Below are 18686 nucleotides of genomic sequence, written 5' to 3'. Positions count from 1 at the left end.
ACAGCATTCACCTGCTGGTCTGCAGGGAAGACGCCCTGGGCAGAAATGACAGCAAGTGCCAGGGCTGTGCTGAGGCCGGGCTTGGCATGTGTGAGAATAAGACAGACAATGAGGGAGCTGGCCCCAGGAAGGGTGTAGGCACAGGCAGCAGTCTCTCTAAGCCAGAGAGATGGTGCTACGCTGAAGACTTGGTATGGGTGTGACAGATGAAGGCTCTGAGAAGACAGCTCTGACCAAAACTAAAGTGCAAAACCGGACTCAAACACAGCCACCGGTCTGTGTCCTAAACACAATGGCCCTTTACACACTAGAATTTCTCAAATGGAGCAATGCACAGACACCTCCACGGGGCCCTTGCACACCCACAGATTATCCTAGTCACATTCTCCCTTCAGATAGACTCTGGGTGCTGACACTCCCAAACATGCTCTCAAGGAGCAGTCTCTGTGATAAGCTGATCTTCCAGACAATCCAGAATATTCTTAAAACTTTACAGTTCATAAAATTAAAAGCACAAATTAAAAAACAAATTATCATAAGGCCGAGCATAGTGGCTCATGCCTGTAATCCCAACACTTTGCAAAGTGGGGGCAGAAGGATCACTTGACTCCAGGAGTTCAAGGCCAGCCTAGGCAACATAGTGAGACCCTGTCTCTACAAAAAAATTCAGTTAGCCAAACATGGTGGTGTGTACTTGTATTCCCAGCTACTTGCAGGACTGAGGTGAGGAGGATTGCTTGAGCTTGGGAGGTTGAGGCTGCAATGAGCCAAGATCATACCACTGCGCTCCAGCCTGGGTGACAGAGTGAGACCCTGTCTCCAAAAAAAAAAAAAAAAAAAAAAAAAAAAACCACATAGGGCCAGGTATGGTGGCTCACGCCTGTAATCCTAGCACTTTGGAAGGCCAAGGTAGGCGGATCACTTGAGGCCAGGAGTTTGAGACCAGCCTGGCCTACGTGGTGAAACCCTATCTCCATTAAAAATACAAAAATTAGCTGGGTGTGGTGGCATGCACCTGTAATCCCAGCTACTCAAGAGGCTGAGGCAGGAGAATCGCTTGAACTCAGGAGAGAGAGGGTGGAGTGAGCCAAGATTGTGCCACTGCACTCCAGTGTGAGCGACAGAGCAAAACTGTCTCAAAAAAATAAATAAATAAACAAATAAAATACATATATATATATATCACAGCCCCAGAGATCTCCAGGAATGGCCCTGAGTTTGGGAAGCACTGCTCAGTAATAGTCCTATCTGTCCTACAACAGACAGGAGTACTGGGCTGTACCCACTGGCAACACACACAGCAATCTTTGACTGGAGAAAGGTCCATGCCATGAATTCCTTATTCTGCAAGTCACGAATTTTATCCTCCCTCCCCCATTTTTCACTGAGCAACAAGCTCTTGGAAGGATAGGGACACCTGCCTAGTAGCTGAGCCAGCCACATCAGCCCTGGAGAGCAGGTGAAGGGCAGATGCTATGATCATCCCAGAAGAGAGGACACAGTTGGAGGCAGACGCATGATCTCTACTTTCAGCTACCCTGAATGCAGCCTGGTCCCCAGAAGCCTGATGAGCGCCTTGGTTATGTGGTGACCTCAGCAAAGGCTGCTCCTGCACCAAGGCCGTGTGTGCGCGCTACAGCAGTAACCATCACATACCCAAAATATCAGCTCTGTAAGAACTGGAGATGAGGAGCTGCAAGCCACTCTGCAGTTATCAAAGGCACAGCTGAGGGGGTTTGTGCTGACCAAGCTAGTTGCCTGGTGTTTGGATTGGGACATATTTACTTTGGAAAATACGCAGCAGCAGCCCAGCACCAAAGTTCACATCAAAACCCCACTGATGACCTTGGCTGCCTTCATCTCTGAAGCACCACTTCTCAGAAGCACAGAGGTAAGTCGGGTTTCTAATGTTTCTGCTGATTATAAATTATTTGTGGTGTTTAGAGATAGACAACTGGTTCATTTTCTAGCAAACTGAGAATTCAGAAGCATTCTCACTGTTTTAGAAGTGGGATGGTTTCCTTTTTCAATCTGCCTATTATAAAATTCTGTCAGTTACATTATTGGGAGAGCTGACAAAATTAGACTAGGAACTGTGGAATAGATGAAAGTATTGTACTTACATTAAATTAATCAAACAGGATAACTGTCCTGTGATTATGTAAGAGAATTTCCTTGTTCTTAGGTATTTTCCCTGAAGTATTAGTATTAATGGTTAGAGGGGCCAGATGTGGTGGCTCATGCCTGTAATCCCAGCACTTGTGGGAGGCCGAGGTGGGCAGATCACAAGGTCAGGAGTTCGAGACCAACATGGTGGCCAACATGGTGAAACCCCATCTCTACTAAAAATACAAAAATTAGCTGGGCATGGTGGAGCATGCCTGTAATCCCAGCTACTCAGGAGGCTGAGGCGAGAGAATCACTTGAACCTGGGAGGCGGAGGGCGGAGGTTGCAGTAAGCTGAGATCACGTCACTTCACTCTGGCTTGGGCAACAGAGTGAGACTCTGTCTCAAAAAAAAAAATGGTTAGAGGAACAAGATACAGGAGACTTATTCTCAAACGGTCCAGAAACAATGTGTACATGCACACCTGTGAGTACACACGTGTATACACACACACACACACACACACACACACACACACACACACCAGGGCGAAGGTTCCAAAATTTTAAACCTGATGAATCTGGGTAAAGGTATACAGGAGTTGTTCTACTACACTATTCTTTCAACATTTTTTGAAAGTCTGAAGATATTTCAAAATAAAAAGTTTTCCAAACTTTAGGCAGTTACTTCTCTCATTCTGCCTGCTCTGTTGGCCCTGGAGACCATACACCAGGAGGGACAATGGTTTATCGGGTAATATGCTCTGATGCATGACTGAAAAGGCCAACCAACCTCTGGCAATTAACAAGAAAGCACAATATGAAGTTCCCAGAAAAACAAAGAAACAAACAAAAAACCCAAAAAACTTCTGAATTATTTATCTTTAAAAAATAGTTTCTCTTTAAAGATAGTAAGGATTTAATTACAAACTAGTGATAGTTTGTAAATGTATTCTACAATGTTATACTGAATAGCAAAACAATAGGAAGATTCACCTTCAGCTCTTTAATTTCAATCCATAAAAGATATTGGAGCTATTTTCTGCTTTCTCTGGTAAGGGAATAATGAAAACTATTTTTGGCTTTTCATCAGAAATGTGGGAACATGGTATAAGAAGTTTCCAAATACACCTTCTGAATACCAGGATAAAAACATGAATGTCTTCACTCTGCCACTCTATCTGGCCTCAGATATGTTTTCCTGAATGCTTAATTATTCAAGTTGGTTTTTGTTTTGTTCTTTAACCTTATTTTTATCTGAAAAGAACACTTTTTCCCCATTTCTTCCTTCTTTTATTTTCTTTTTTTAAATAGAGATGAGGTCCTGCTATGTTGCCCCAGCTGGTCTTGAACTCCTAGGTTCAAGCAATCCTCCTGCCTTGGCCTCCCAAAGTGCTAAGATTACAGGCAGGAGCCACTGTGCCTGGTCTTCTTGAACTTAGCCAAAAGGCCAAGAAGTGGTAAGAGGAGGCCTTGTTAAGTGTAGTTGAGCAAGGAGCCTTCTACCAGCTGTTTACTTTCTTTGTTCCTGACTTTTAAAAGTGTATTGCTGTTGACACCCATGCCTGATTCTATTCAGCAACTGGGCCCAGTTCTATTTGCAGCTACATACATTAGAAATCATTTCTAGAGGCCGGGCACAGAGGCTCATGCTTGTAATTCCAGCACTTTGGGAGGCCAAGGCAGGTGAATCGTCTCAGCTCAGTTTTGAGTCCAGTCTGGGCAACATGGTAAAACCCCCTCTCTACCAAAAATACAAAAAATTAGCTGGGTGTGGTGGCACACATCTGTGGTCCCAGCTACTTGAAAGGCTGAGGTGGGAGGGTCTCTCGAGCCTGAGAGGCAGAGGCTGCAGTGAACCAGTATCATGCCACTGCACTCCACCCTGGGTGACAGAGCGAGACCCCGTCGCCTCAAAATAAAAATAAATCGTTTCTAGAAACCGTTTTCCCATGTATAAACTAGTGGCACTGTAGCCTCAGGCAGGTGCTGAAAGGGGGACCTGGAAGAGGCAACTGGCATTTTCAGTCAGAAAGAATGTGACTTTCCAGCTCCAAAACGCGCAATTCAAGTCTTTCTTAGTTGAGACTAAAACCAAGTTTGAGCTTACTATTTCAACAGTATTATAAGGGGAAGACCCAAGGAAAGGGACTGGCGTTGAGAAAACAGCTGGGAAGCTGCTCTGCACAGCCAGGGAGTCTGGGAGCCTCTTGGTACCCCAGGGCGAATAAGGCAGAATGCTTGATGTGGGGCTAGAAGCTCAACCAACTTGGTTTGAATCCAGCCACTGCCACTTATTAGTGACAGTGATGAAAGGCTCAGTCTCCTGATACGTAAAATCCTGGGAGGATGAAGCTAAGTTACACAAAGTGCCTTATACAGCATGCCAGGCATCCAACAGAGGCCATTATCAACATCAACCACACTGAGAGCATTTCAAGCAGAGTATCCGAACAGTTAACCCCATCTTCAGGCCTAATGAGTTCAAGTATTTGCTTAACCAGAGCAGCCAGTAACTTTTATCTGGCCTCGACTGGCAGCAGATATTCTGGCCCTCAAATATCTATCTAATAGGAAATGGTCACATATATAAAACAAGCTTAACAAAAGGCAGAGTTGGTTTTTGTTCTTTTTTTGTTTTGTTTTGAGGTAAGGACTCACTCTATTCCCCACGTTGGAGTGCAGTGGTGTGATCATGGTTCATTGCAGCCCTGACCTCCTAGGCTCAAGTGATCCTCCTACCTCAGCCTCCCAAGTAGACAGGACCACAGGCATGTGTCACACCAGGCTAATTATTTAATTTTTCATAAAGACAAGGTCTTCCTATGTTGCCCACATTGGTCTTGAGCTCCTGGGCTCAAGTGATCTTCCTGCCTTGGCCTCCCAAAGTGTTGGGATTATAAGCGAAACCACAGTGCCTGGCTGGCAGTTCTTTCTGGGGTGATTAGAAATTTGGGACCATGTATTACCTGTCTGAGTCAGCATTATAAACACCTATGGCCAGTGTCCTGGCAAAACATGGAAGCATTAAAGCTTTTCTACCCAGGATGCAGTTAACCACCAGGAAGTAAGCTAGAGAAAGACAAAGGATTTGGCAGCCAAAACAGATTTGATAAGCCAAATCAGATCCTCTTCAGAATGAGTCAGGGAGAAACAGATAAAGACAGGATTACCACAAAGCCTCTGTGCTAAAAGCTGACCTTGTTTACTTAAAGGGAGGGCCCCTCACGTCTAGAGTAAGAGCTTGCTGACATCACCATCACACAGACCTCATCTCCTGTTTCTAACCCTGTATTAGAAGCTATAACATAGATTTAGTTGCTCCTGACAGCAGTGGGAGCCATTGTCTAACAGATACAAAGCAGAAAAAAGTATACCTGCAGCAAATCCTATCACCTCTGGGGCTGCCACCACATCATCTCACTATGACTCGAGGGGGTCCCAGCACTAGACAGGTTCCAAATTTTACGCAAATTAAACAACCCCAGGTAAGGCCTCGTGGCTCATGCCTATAATCCCAGCACTTTGGGAGGCTGAGGTGGGTGGATCACCTGAGGTCAGGAGTTTGAGACTAGCCTGGCCAACATGGCAAAACCCTGTCTCTACTAAAAAAAAAAATACAAAAATTAGCCAGGTGTGGTGGTGTGCCCCCGTAGTCCCAGCTACTTGGGAGGCTGAGGCACGAGAATTGCTTGAGCCCGAGAGGCCAAAGTTGCAGTAAGCCAAGATTGCACCACTACGCCACACTATACTCCAGTCTGGGCAACAGAGCGAGACTCCATTTCAAACAACAACAACAAAACAACTACAACAACAAAAACAAAAAACAACAAATTAAACAACCCCAAAGATTACACGAATTTCAAGTATCTTTAGAATATCTGTTTCCAGAGAGCCTGGCCCATGGACATTTTTCAACAACATTTCCATTGCAAAGGTGGAATAGTGTGAGTCACACGGGCATGGCTGAGTGCCCCTACTGCACATCCTATCTGGGTGCTCTCCAGTCATTAGCCCCAGGTGCCCACTCAAGCCCAGCTCTTAGTGAAGTTTCCTTGACTCTCTGGGCACCCCCACACCTATCACACAGGGTAGAGCTGCACCCCCTTCGGTACCCCCATATGCTCTGGCAGCATTACTTTGAGAGCCTTCGCTTTATTGCACATCTGTCCCATCTGTCCCCTGACTGGTCCATGAGCCCCTGGTGGGAATTTTGTCTCTGGTACCTAAATACTGTCTGGAGGTGGTGGACAAGGTGTCTGGAGAAAAAGAAACTCCTCCCTGGGATGCCTGAGCTCCCAGAATTCTAGGAGGTCAGTTTTGCAAACCATTTTTTTTTTTTTTAAGATGGGGTTGTTCACCATGATGGCCAGGCTGGTCTTGAACTCCTGACCTCAGGTAATCCACCCACCTTGGCCTCCCAAGTGCTAAGATTACAGGCGAGAGTCACCGCGCCCGGCCTGCAAACCTTTAAAGAAGGGATTTTCATCTAGGGGACCGCAGATCCTTCAATGAGGTTTATGAGTCCCATATCAAAGGTTGGGTTTCTGTTCATCTACATCAGATTCTCTTAAAAGTCCATAATCCTAAAACAGTTAAGAACTAATGCTGTGAGGGCCTCTTCCTGGGTCAAAGCCACAGGGAACCTACATGTGGATGCTGCAGAGGGGTGTGGATCAGCCAGGCCACCTTTCACTGTGTTCTGTTTTCCCTCCCAGCTTTAGCTCTGCCAAAATGAAACACTTGTTTCACCCACTTCTCATTTTCCTCGTCATAACATCTGCGTGGGGTGGGAGCAAAGGCCTGCTGAATCAGCTTGAGAAAGAAGAGAAAACTGCTCAGCCTGCGGATCTCCAGTGGAAGCAGTTAAATAACAAAAACCTGAGTACGCCTCTTCTCCCTGCTGACTTCCACAAGGAAAACACCGTCACCAACGACTGGATTCCAGAGGGGGAGGAGGACGATGACTATCTGGACCTGGAGAAGATACTCAGTGAAGATGACGACTACATCGACATCATTGACAGTCTGTCAGTTTCCCCTACAGACTCCGAAGCGAGTGCTGGGAACATCCTCCAGCTTTTTCATGGCAAGAGCCGGATCCAGCGTCTTAACATCCTCAACGCCAAGTTCGCTTTCAACCTCTACCGAGCGCTAAAAGACCAGGTCAAAACTTTTGATAACATCTTCATAGCACCTGTTGGCATTTCTACTGCGATGGGTATGATTTCCTTAGGTCTGAAGGGAGAGACCCATGAACAAGTGCACTCGATTTTGCATTTTAAAGACTTTGTTAATGCTAGCAGCAAGTATGAAATCATGACCATTCATAATCTCTTCCGTAAGCTGACTCATCGCCTCTTCAGGAGGAATTTTGGGTACACACTGAGGTCAGTCAATGACCTTTATATCCAGAAGCAGTTTCCAATACTGGCTGACTTCAAAACTAAAGTAAGAGAGTATTACTTTGCTGAGGCCCAGGTGGCCGACTTCTCAGACCCTGCTTTCATATCAGAAACCAACAACCATATCCTGAAGCTCACCAAGGGCTTCATAAAAGATGCTCTGGAGAATATAGACGCTGCTACCCAGATGATGATTCTCAACTGCATCTACTTCAAAGGTAAGAAGCACCTTTACAATTCTCAGAGCAAACCCACAACATACTATTTTTGTATACGAGTAGATTGAATGCCAAGAACTATAGTGTAACTGTAATTTATCCAGGAAAATAAGACACAAGATTGACTCTGGAACAGGGACAGGTAAGGCCAAGCTGAAGCGACAGTAGCAGCTGACATTTACTGAGCCCCAACTCTGCTTTAACACAGCCTTGTGAGGTTATCACTGTTATTAGCATCCCCATTTTACAGAGGAAGTCATCAAGGCACAGAGAAGTAAAAAGATGGGCCAGGTGTGGTGGCTCATACCTGTAATCCCAGCACTTTGGGAGGCTGGGAGATCACTTGAGGTCAGGAGTTCAAGACCAGCCTGGCCAACATGGTGAAATCCCAGCTCTACTAAAAATACAAAAATTATCTGGGCATGGTGGTGGGCACCTGTAGTTCCAGCTACTTGGGGAGCTGAGGCAGGAGAATTGCTTGAACCTGAAGGAAGAGGTTACACTGAGCCGAGACTGTGCCACTGCACTACAGCCTGGACAACAGAGTAAGACTCCATCTCAAAAAAAAAGAAAAGAAAAGGAAAAAAAGAAGTAAAACGATGCTCCAAAGGCACCCAGTTATTAAGGGGCAGAGCCAAAGCTGAATCCAGGCAGGCCAGCACTAACAATTTATTAAATTGGAAGAAATAATACAAAACTGTTTTAGCATCTGGCCAGCCTGGATTTGAATTTTCTCTTTTCTTCTCCCAATTATCAATAATCAGGAATATAGACAAAAGGCTAAAGAAATGCACCTGCTTGAGCAGCTGACATTAACACCTACAAGTGCTTTTCAGGATACTTTTGAACTATTGGGCAGGTGGGATGGAGAAATAAACTACTATTTCTCCAGCAACTGTTCTGGGCGGGCACAAGGGCACTTTTTAAGGAGGTCACCTCACACCCAACATACACACATAAGACCCCTAGAATCCTAGTAATAAATGAGCATGGATTTGTAAAAGTCAAACCTCTCTTTTCAAATACCCTTACTGGAACCAGACCAGAAGAAACCTCTACTTTACTCTCTAAGCTGAGAGTGAGGAAGGGGAGACATGAGGAATGGTTTGGCTTCAGGGACTAACTGCGGTGACACAAAACTACTTCTCTTTGCCACTGAGGACTACCAGGTACCCACAAGGGGCAGTCTCTGAGGACTTGGAGGCCAGTGCTTTCTGCTAGGTTAGCCTCTGTGGTTTTACAGCAGCCCAGGGATGTGAAAGAAGGAGATGCCTGCACTCCTGGCTTCTGTTCAGGGAAAGGGAGCCAGAGCCCCTCCAGACCTGTCAACACACCTGCTCTGTGCCTTGGCTGAGGCCCCTGCAGCTCTGCAAGGCAGGCATTCTGCTGGATAGGCCAAGCAGGGCCACTCTGACACCCAGGCTTCCACCTCAAAGCACGGCACAATGCTGGCCTCCTGTGGGTGGAATCAAAGGCTGAGTTCTAAGAGGCTTGTGGCAGACACACACGCAGAGACCACATGTACATGATGAATAAACACATCCTTTTCATTATTGGTTATCAGTACAAGTTTTGGAATCGAGCAAACAAGAGTCTAAGCCCTGGTTTCACTTCTCATTTGTGTGACCTCAGACAAGTCATTCAACGTCTCTATGACTCAGTTTCCTTTTCTTTATCACAGAGATAACACCTACTCTGACAGAGCCAAGGGAAGAACCATAAGAGATCGGTGATGCAACAGTGTGGCCCATGGCAAGAGCTCAGCGAATTCAAGGGAATAAAACTGTAAATTACAATACTAGTACAATATGATACGGAGCATATATGATATTGTTAGTGACATTTATTTTACTTCTATGAGCAAATAACCTATGTTTAGGACTAACTTTAGAACAGGCTGGCAGAAGCCTATCTGGCAGCACCAAAGTCCTCCATTCTACTGGTCTGTTGGAGCCCCCAAGTACACCCAAGAGCCTCTGTCTTAGCAGAGGCCAAGGGTTCAGGGACAGGCAGAGAAATACACAGCAGAGAGATATCCCTGCCTGCCTGGAGGTGGAGAAATGACCAGGCATGGTCAGCTGACAATCTCCTAAACACAGTAACCCATGTCACACCAGTGTAAACACAAATGCAAACACTTCTGCTTCCTTTCCCCATAATATGAGAACAGTCATTCAGTGCTGGGAATCATAAGGGATTAAATGCTAGGAGCACCAAATCGTTCAGGGATGCTTCTCAAAGGGGAAGAGTGTCTAGAAGTGTAATTTTAATTTCACTTAATTTCATATGGAATAATCTCCATTACTAATTTTGTTCTAATTTTGAATGTGATAATCACTTTGTAAAGCACAATAAACCACAGAGGTAGGCTCTCAGGAGGAAGGTGGAAGGAAAGAATTCCAGGAGACATGGGACAGCTCCATCCAAATTGGAAAGGGCTGTGATTCCTGACAGGGCAATTTTGTCCCCAAGGGCAAAGGTCTGAAGACACTTGTGGTTGTCACAACCTGGGAGGTTGGGGTAAGCATTACTGGTATCTAGAAGGGAGAGGCTGGGGATGTTTGCTAAACACCCTACCATGCACAGGGCAGCCCGTACCACCACCGACTCTTATCTGGCTCAAATGTCAAAAACGCTGAGGTTGAGAAACAATGGGTGAGGCAGACTCAGAGAGAAGGGAATCGAGCTTCACTCACAGGCAGGCAGGAGCTGTCTGGTACTTAAACCTCCAAGACACCTCCTACTCATCTCATCCTGGATGCTCTACCCACCAGCTAGAAACCTTGAACAAGTTACTTCACTTCTTTGTGCCTCTGTTTCCTCATATGTAAAATGTGGAAATAACAAAAAGCACAAAACTTGCATGTTGCTAGAAGCAGAAATGAGATAATGTAGGAAAGGTGCTGAGAAGAATGCCCGTTACACGGCCAGTTCTCAACTACTGGTTACCCATCACTATTAGTTATTCATATCTTAGAGATAAAATAGACATGGGTTTATTCCTGGATACACAGCACTGTCCCCATATCTACAGTGGTGATCCTAAGGGCAACACGGCATCACCCACATGTCCTATTAGTCACTACAGAATCACAGTGTGAGGGATGAAGGCCATCAAGACAGAGATGAGGTTGGCAGGGTGAATCACGCCTGTAGTTCCAGTGCTTTGGGAGGCTGAGGCAGGAGGATTGCTTAAGGCCAAGGGTTTGAGATCAGACTAGGTAACATAGCAATACCCCACCTACAATTAAAAAAAAAAAAGAAAGGAAAATTAAGCCAGGTGTGGTGGCTGATGCCTGTAATCCCAGCACTTTGGGAAGCTGAGGCGGGTGGATCACTTGAGGTCAGGAATTTGAGACCAGCCTGACCAATATGGTAAAACCCCATCTCTACTAAAAATACAAAGTTAGCTGGGTGTGGTGGTGTATGCCTGTAATCCCAGCTACTTGGGAGGCTGAGACAGGAGAATCGCTTGAACCCAGGAGACGGAGGTTGCGGTGAGCCAAGATTGCACCATTGCGCTCCAGCCTGGGCAACAAAAGGGAAACATTGTCTCAAAAAAAAAAAGAAAAAAGAAAGAAAGAAAGAAAGAAAGAAAAAAGAAAAATTAGTCATGTGTGGTACATGCTTGTAGTCCAAGCTACTGGGGAGGGAGGCTAAGACGGGAGGATCCCTTGAGCCAGGAGTGTGAGGCTGCGGTGAGCTATGATGGCATCACTGCACTCCAGCCTGCATGACACAGCAAGACTTTGTCTCAAAAAAAAAAAAGGTAATAGATCGAGACCATCCTGGTCAACATGGTGAAACCCCGTCTCTACTAAAAATACAAAAAGAATTAGCTGGGCATGGTGGCTCATGCCTGTAGTCCCAGCTACTCGGGAGGCTGAGGCAGGAGAATTGCTTGAATCCAGGAGGCGGAGGTTGCGGTGAGCCAAGATCGTGCCATTGCACATGTCTTACCACGGTCACACAACTAGTTTGCGTCAGATCCTAACCCAGAAACCATTCCACTCCATTTCTAACCTCTCTTGTTAGAAATGCAAATTTCAGCCCAAACCAGACCTCAGGAATCAAGAGACTGTAGGGTGGGCCCTGCAGGCTATCTGAATGACACTTGCAGGGGAATCAGATTCACTCTCAAGAGTGAGACCATTTCCCTAAAGGAATCTTCGCATAACAGCCTCTTCCTGTGGCCTTTATAGGATCCTGGGTGAATAAATTCCCAGTGGAAATGACACACAACCACAATTTCCGGCTGAATGAACAAGAGGTGGTCAAGGTTCCCATGATGCAGACCAAGGGGAACTTCCTCGCAGCAAATGACCAGGAGCTGGACTGCGACATCCTCCAGCTGGAATACGTGGGGGGCATCAGCATGCTAATCGTGGTCCCGCACAAGCTATCGGGGATGAAGACTCTCGAAGCACAGCTGACACCCCAGGTGGTGGAGAGATGGCAAAAAAGCATGACAAATAGGTACTTCGGGCTGTGTGTTTGTTCTTTTGATCTCCCAGATGCTGAGGGTGTCTGGGAATACTAGAAAATTGATCATTTTTTTTTAAAGGGAGATTTATGTACAAGTACCCAAGAACTTCCATACAGGGCCATTCTGTTAATTCAGCTCCAATTTATTGCTTGAGACAAGAGATGATTAGAGAGCATTCATAAGGGACACATCTGCTCTCCAGGGGCCAGTTTCAGAAGTTAGGGGCAGTTGACATAGAGACAGCTTGAAAACAATCCCAGCTCTGCTATATACTTGCTTTGTGGCTTTGAGTACCAGCTTCATCATCCCTAAAATGGGGGTAATTCCATTACTTTCCCGGGTTGCTGTGAGAAAATAACAGAATCAGGGATGCTGAATGCCCCTCCCAGTACTTGGAACCAAAGAAGCACTCAACAAAGACTGGCTCAACCCTTCCCTGCCCAGGAAATTCCAAGGTCCTCTTAGCCTACTGAGGATACATCATTCACAATTTCCTCTATTATTATTCATTATTCTGTACTTAAAACTGCAGGTGTTAAATATTTATTGAGATTATTATTGGGTCACAACAGAAAGAATGGAAAGGTCTTATTTCTGTTTCACTGGATACTGACTAGGCCCATATAAAGAAGTGATTCTGGTTTGAGTCTCCTTACAGGACAAGAACACAAACAAATGCCACCAAACCGAGAAAAGTGGGGTCTTAGAGGAAGATATTTGCCTGGGTAGCCAGTCCTCATGCTCTGTGGATTTTCCCTTAACAATGTCCCTTCTGTAGCTCCTCCTTCCATACCTCCCTGCAGCCTGGCAGCTCTTGAGAAAGGGACTGCATTTTTTTTTTGAAACAGGGTCTTGGCCGGGCATGGTGGCTCACGCCTGTAATCCAAGCACTTTGGAGGCCAAGGTGGGTGGATCACCTGAGGTTGGGAGTTCAAGACCAGCCTGACCAACATGGTGAAACCCCGTCTTTAAAAAAAAAAAATTAAAGAAAAAAAAAAGAAAGAAACAGGGTCTCGCTGTGTCACCCAGGCTGCGGTGGCATCATCATGGCTCACTGTAGCTTCAACTTCCTGAACTAAGTGATCCTCTCACCTCAGCCTCCTGAGTAGTTGAGACATGAGCACACCTTCATGTCCAGCTAATTAAAAAAAATTTTTTTTTTTTTTTTTTTTTGGTAGGGATGAGGTCTCGCTGTGTTGCCCAGGTTGAATTCTTTCTTGGCCTCAAGCAGTCCTCCTGCCTTGGTCTTCCAAAGTGCTGGGATTAACAGGCATAAGCCGCCATGCCTGGCCTCATATGACTTTTAATTGAGATTCTACTTGGTGCCGGGTATGAGCTAGGTACAAGAGTGAACAAGATCAAGCCTTCCTGCCCATCCAGCTGCGACTGCATCTTACATCTCTTTATCCCCTGCAAAGTGCCAGACTGGCTCCACAGGCACTACTGTTGCTATCCACCCACTTAGGAACTGAATAAGTTGAGTCAGACTGAGAATGTTTAGCATTGTCTAGTATATACATGAAAGGTTCTTTTTTAAAGGACACTACCAGATATTTGACTCCCTAATTAACAAAAAAAGAAATGCCTAAAATTGGGGAACCAAATCAGAGAATTCTTTTAGAAGCCTTCTTAAACCACAAACCAGTAAAAATTCTGCTGTTACTCTTGAAGACAGGAAAGAAACACACAGTCTCAAGGAAATAACTATGCAACAAAAAACACGCCTCAGTTTTCAGTAGCGGAATTACAATGGAATGAGCTTTCTAAAATCCTCAACTGACAGTCCTGGAATATAAAGTTTAATAAGTGCTATCACTTATTATCAATTCTGTGATAAATGTAACCCATGGCCCTTTAAAGGGAAAATCAAGATTCTTTCGTAACTTGTGGTTCAATAAAAGTGGGCCCCCCCTTTCTTTTGTCTAGAACTCGAGAAGTGCTTCTGCCGAAATTCAAGCTGGAGAAGAACTACAATCTAGTGGAGCCCCTGAAGTTGATGGGGATCACGACGCTGTTTGACCAAAATGGCAACATGGCAGGCATCTCAGACCAAAGGATTGCCATCGACCTGGTAACCACTCCCTTGTCCACTCCCTGCCTCGTCCCCAGGGTCTGCCTCAGCACACCCTACCTTCACCTTCCTACCCACCTCCAATCTGACTTCCCAGCTTGGGGTACTGAGTCTGCTCTTGGGTCTGTCTGGGGCTCACAGAGGGCCTGGTTTTGTGGATGCCGGCTGAAGAGCACGGCACCTAGCAGACACTTAGTGGGCAGGGAGGTCCCAGGAGCAGCCTTGGGGTGAGCTCTGCTCCCGCTGACACCAGGAGAGGGGAGATGTATGCTCTGGTCTGGGAAATAGCTACCCCCAAACTGAAACATGAAAGAGCCATTAAACACTGCACTACACATACTTAACTTAAACCAGTTAGGCAGTCAGCTAAAGAGAGAGAACACCAGTCCAAACAGTGCAGCAGACCCAGTCCCCCGTTCCAGGGAAGTGTGCAGCAGAGTGAGGAGCTGGAGCTGGGGCGGCTGTCCTGCACCAGCCCCCAAGACCCTCAGACCACGGGCACTGCCAAGATGGAACATGACCCTAGAGTCACACTACATGGCCTCTAAGTGCAACGGCTGCCCCTGACAGGTCGTAACAGATATTTTCAAGGGTGACCCTGACTAGCTGTGATTTCTGCCTTACATGTTGTCTTTGGACCCTTTCCCTGAATGAGATGAGATTGTGCTGGACACTCTAGCCCTCTGTGTGCTGACCTCCAGAATCTGACAACTTTCCTTTCCAAACAGTTCAAGCACCAAGGCACAATCACAGTGAACGAGGAAGGCACCCAAGCCGCCGCTGTGACCACGGTGGGGTTCATGCCGCTGTCCACTCAAGTCCGCTTCACTGTCGATCGCCCCTTTCTTTTCCTAATCTATGAACACCGCACCAGCTGCCTGCTCTTCATGGGGAGAGTAGTCAACCCCAGCAGGTCCTAGAGGTGGAGGTCTGGGTGTCTGAAGTGTCTTGGGGGCACTCTCATTTTGTTTCCATTCCAACAATGAGAACAGAGATGCTCTGACATCACGACTTCCATGGTTTATGCTACCAATCTGAATTCAAGGCCCATATGAGAGAAGGAGCTTAGGAATGACTAAGAAGAAAGACTTGTTGGAATTAATTCTGCACAATAACCCATGCTGTAAGCTCACAGAAGTCACTGTAATTGTAGTATGTCAGCTGTTACCTAGAGGGTCTCACCTCCCCCCTCCTCATAGCAAACCTGAGCAGTGTGCTCTGAGCACCTCCTGCTCCCTCCAGTGACCCCATTGTTGCACACCTGGCTCTGTCACTCAGGCCTTTCTCCACCAGGCCCCTCATCTGAACACCAAGCACAGAAATGAGTGGTATGACTAATTCCTTACCTCTCCCAAGGAGGGTACACAACTAGTACCATTCTTGATGTCCAGGGAAGAAGCCACCTCAAAACATATAAGGGGCACCCTGGGCTAATGTTAGGGCTTAATTCTCTCAAAGCCTGACCTTTCAATTTGATGCTGAATCCCATCAGTCCCTCCTGCTGTTGCCTCCCTGTGACTGGAGGACAGTGTGCGCATGTGGCCTTGTCTCCCATACTAGAGATAAATAAATGTAACCACATTTACTGTGTATCTGTTATAATTCTCTATTTTTGAAGCTCAAATATCAAAAGCCAAATCCAAAAGAGCTGACAACCCCAGGAATGATAAAGGCTGACAGAAAGTCACTTGAGGCCGGGCGCGGTGGCTCACGTCTGTAATCCCAGCACTTTGGGAGGCCGAGGCGGGTGGATCACGAGGTCAAGAGATCGAGACCATCCTGGTCAACATGGTGAAACCCCATCTCTACTAAAGATACAAAAAATTAGCTGGGCAAGGTGGCGCGTGCCTGTAATCCCAGCTACTCAGGAGGCTGAGGCAGGAGAATTGCCTGAACCCAGGAGGCGGAGGTTGCGGTGAGCCGAGATCGCGCCATTGCACTCCAGCCCGGGTAACAAGAGTGAAATTCCATCTCAAAAAAAAAAAAAAAAAGAAAAGAAAGTCACTTGAACACTGCACATGTGCCACAGCAGGGCATATTCTCAGGACAGGATGGGTGTGTGCTGAGTCAGGACAGGATGGGTGTGTGCTGAGTCCTGGGGAGGGTCTGCATGGTACCCTGGAACTGCAGGGTGCTAAGTGGCACACAAGCCCCAGGACTCCCACAGTCTATGCCAGGCCGCTGCAGCTTTCATTCCTCAGACCTGGTCCTACAGTGGGTCTGGTCTGACAGAGCAGGTAACACCTGAGGAATATGTTTCTGGATCCTTCAATCCCTGGGTAAGATAAGTTGTATCCACAGAGGCTGCTCAGAATGCAAGAGTGCCAGCGCTCCTCCAGTAGGGGACAACTGACAATCACAGGTTCTGTGTGTGCGGGCAGTCTAACTGTAACCACTACAGCCTGGCAGATGAGGAAGACAAGGGTGGGAAGGGTTCTGAAGCCTGTCCAAGATGCCGAAGTAGTGGGTCTGGGTTCAAGTGTAGGTTGGCTGGACTCCAGGGTCACACAGAGTCTTGTCACAGGCTTCTGACCCCATGAGACCAATACCAGTAAGAAGAGCAGCAAAAGGGAGTAGGGATGGAAGGGGAATACCACTGCCCTGTGTAGGCGTGCCTGTGGGTTATCTCACAGAGTCTCCTTACCCTGAAACCCTAGGGGGCTGGTACTGTTGTCCCTTCCTTTTCACAGCTGCAGAAGCAATTTCAGCTCACAGAAAGGAAGCCATCTAACTGAGGCCTGAATCCACACCCAGGCAGGGGGACCCTGCAGCCCTGCTTTCCGCTGCTCCCCTCCTGACTTCCCGCACTGGGCTCTGTCTCCTTACTCTGCTGAGAGCATACAGGTGCTAGGTGAATTGCCCTGAGCCATCCTCTGGGATTCTGGTGAGCGCTGATGCTGCAGATGGCCCACTCCTTCAATTAATTCTACGATCTGCTTTACCACTCTTCTTTTCTGGTGTTTGTCCTACATTTCTCATCTTGCTGCAGCTTCCTCTCAGCTCCTCCCATTTCTAAACCTAATGATCTCAAAAAACTCTTTTAGTCCTTTGCCATGTCTGTCCCATACCCAGAAAGGCAGTGCTCCCTTCTGCTCACCAGCCTTGTCTCTGCTATAGCCAGTGTGGAGTCCTCTACATTCTTGAGCATCCAGAAGCCCCCATCTCAATGCCTTTTGTTTATTTCCACCCACTCAGAATCTCTCAGATCCCCTCTTACAGAAACTAGCCCATCCGTTACTCAAGGGAGGAGTGTATTCATTCAGAGCACAGACTCGGAGTCAGGCTGCCTGGGTTTGAATTCTGGCTCTGACATCTAGTAGCTATGAAACTCTGAGGCAAATTCTCAGCCTCAGTATCCTCATCTGTAAAATGGGAAGACTAGTAGCACTTACCTTGAGGGATTGCTGTGAGGATTAATCAAGTTAATGTCTGGAAAGCATTTATTTTATTTGTTCATTTATTTTATTTTTTGGAGACAGAGTCTTGCTCTGTTGCCCAGGCTGGAGTGCAGTAGCGCGATCTCGGCTCACTGCAACCTCCACCTCCCAGGTAAGTGATTCTCCTGCCTCAGCCTCCTAAGTAGCTGAACTATGGCACACACTATCATGCCCGGCTAATTTTTGTATTTTTAGCAGAGACAGGGTTTCACCATGTTGGCCCGGCTGGTCTCGAACTCCTGACCTCAGGTGATCGACCCACTTTGGCCTCCCAAAGTGTTGGGATTACAGGCATGAACCACTGTGCCTGGCCTGGAAAGCATTTAGATCACTGTTTGGTGTTTAGCAAGAACTAGGAAAGGGTGTCACGTTACTCTCAAGCTAAGAGAGTATGTAAGCCAGGCATTCCTAATTGGGGAGCATTGTGTAGACTGCTTCCATTTAACTTCTGGAAGTTATATGCAAAATCGTGAGAATAATATGGATTTCTACGGACAGAGAGTGTATAGTTTTCAAAAAGGTCCTCTGTAACCTAAAACATGCTAATCCACACACTTGGTTTTCCAAGCACTGAGAAAATAAGTAATCCTTCCAAGGCCACAAAAATGACCAGTGACACAGTAAACTTGCTCTCAGTGAAGTACATGAATGTTTTTCCAGAAGGAGATGCATCTTATTAAATCACAACTGTATGACAGTGGAACTACATCTCTAAGCATTAGAAACCCTTCAGAACATTTAACTGACAGGCTAAATACCAAACGAAGCAATTTAACCAGTGATATTTCTTTAGAAGTATTATTCACAAAGTTGCAGGACAAAGATCACCAAACCTAGCCACAAAGGAACCACAGAGATTGTAGGACCCAGCCTCTCAACAACTGCCTCAAGGTCACGGAGAACAGCTGCATTAGGGCCAAAACCCAGGCTTCCTGCCCCAAATCCACCGGTACTTCCATTCAA

The 18686-nt window shown here is 46.4% G+C and overlaps 2 protein-coding genes across 3 annotated transcripts in view; one reads left to right on the top strand and one right to left on the bottom strand.

Annotated features, from left to right (window-relative positions):
• PI4KA (phosphatidylinositol 4-kinase alpha) overlaps window positions 1–18686 on the bottom strand; it is a 161179-nt gene that overhangs the window by 63151 nt on the left and 79342 nt on the right. The gene's annotated exons all lie outside the window — the stretch shown is intronic.
• SERPIND1 (serpin family D member 1) lies at window positions 1792–15876 on the top strand. The gene is made up of 5 exons (XM_012466503.2): window positions 1792–1891; window positions 6825–7729; window positions 11932–12205; window positions 14142–14286; window positions 15015–15876. The coding sequence occupies exons 2-5, from the start codon at window positions 6841–6843 to the stop codon at window positions 15204–15206; spliced, it is 1500 nt and encodes a 499-aa protein (XP_012321926.1). The 5' UTR covers window positions 1792–1891; window positions 6825–6840; the 3' UTR covers window positions 15207–15876.

Source organism: Aotus nancymaae, unplaced genomic scaffold (assembly GCF_030222135.1).
Source record: "Aotus nancymaae isolate 86718 unplaced genomic scaffold, 86718_ANA_hifiasm-v0.15.2.pri h1tg000210l, whole genome shotgun sequence".
Classification (NCBI taxonomy): domain Eukaryota; kingdom Metazoa; phylum Chordata; class Mammalia; order Primates; family Aotidae; genus Aotus; species Aotus nancymaae.
Note: the sequence above shows the minus strand (reverse complement) of the source record. Positions and strands in the feature narration are given on the sequence as shown.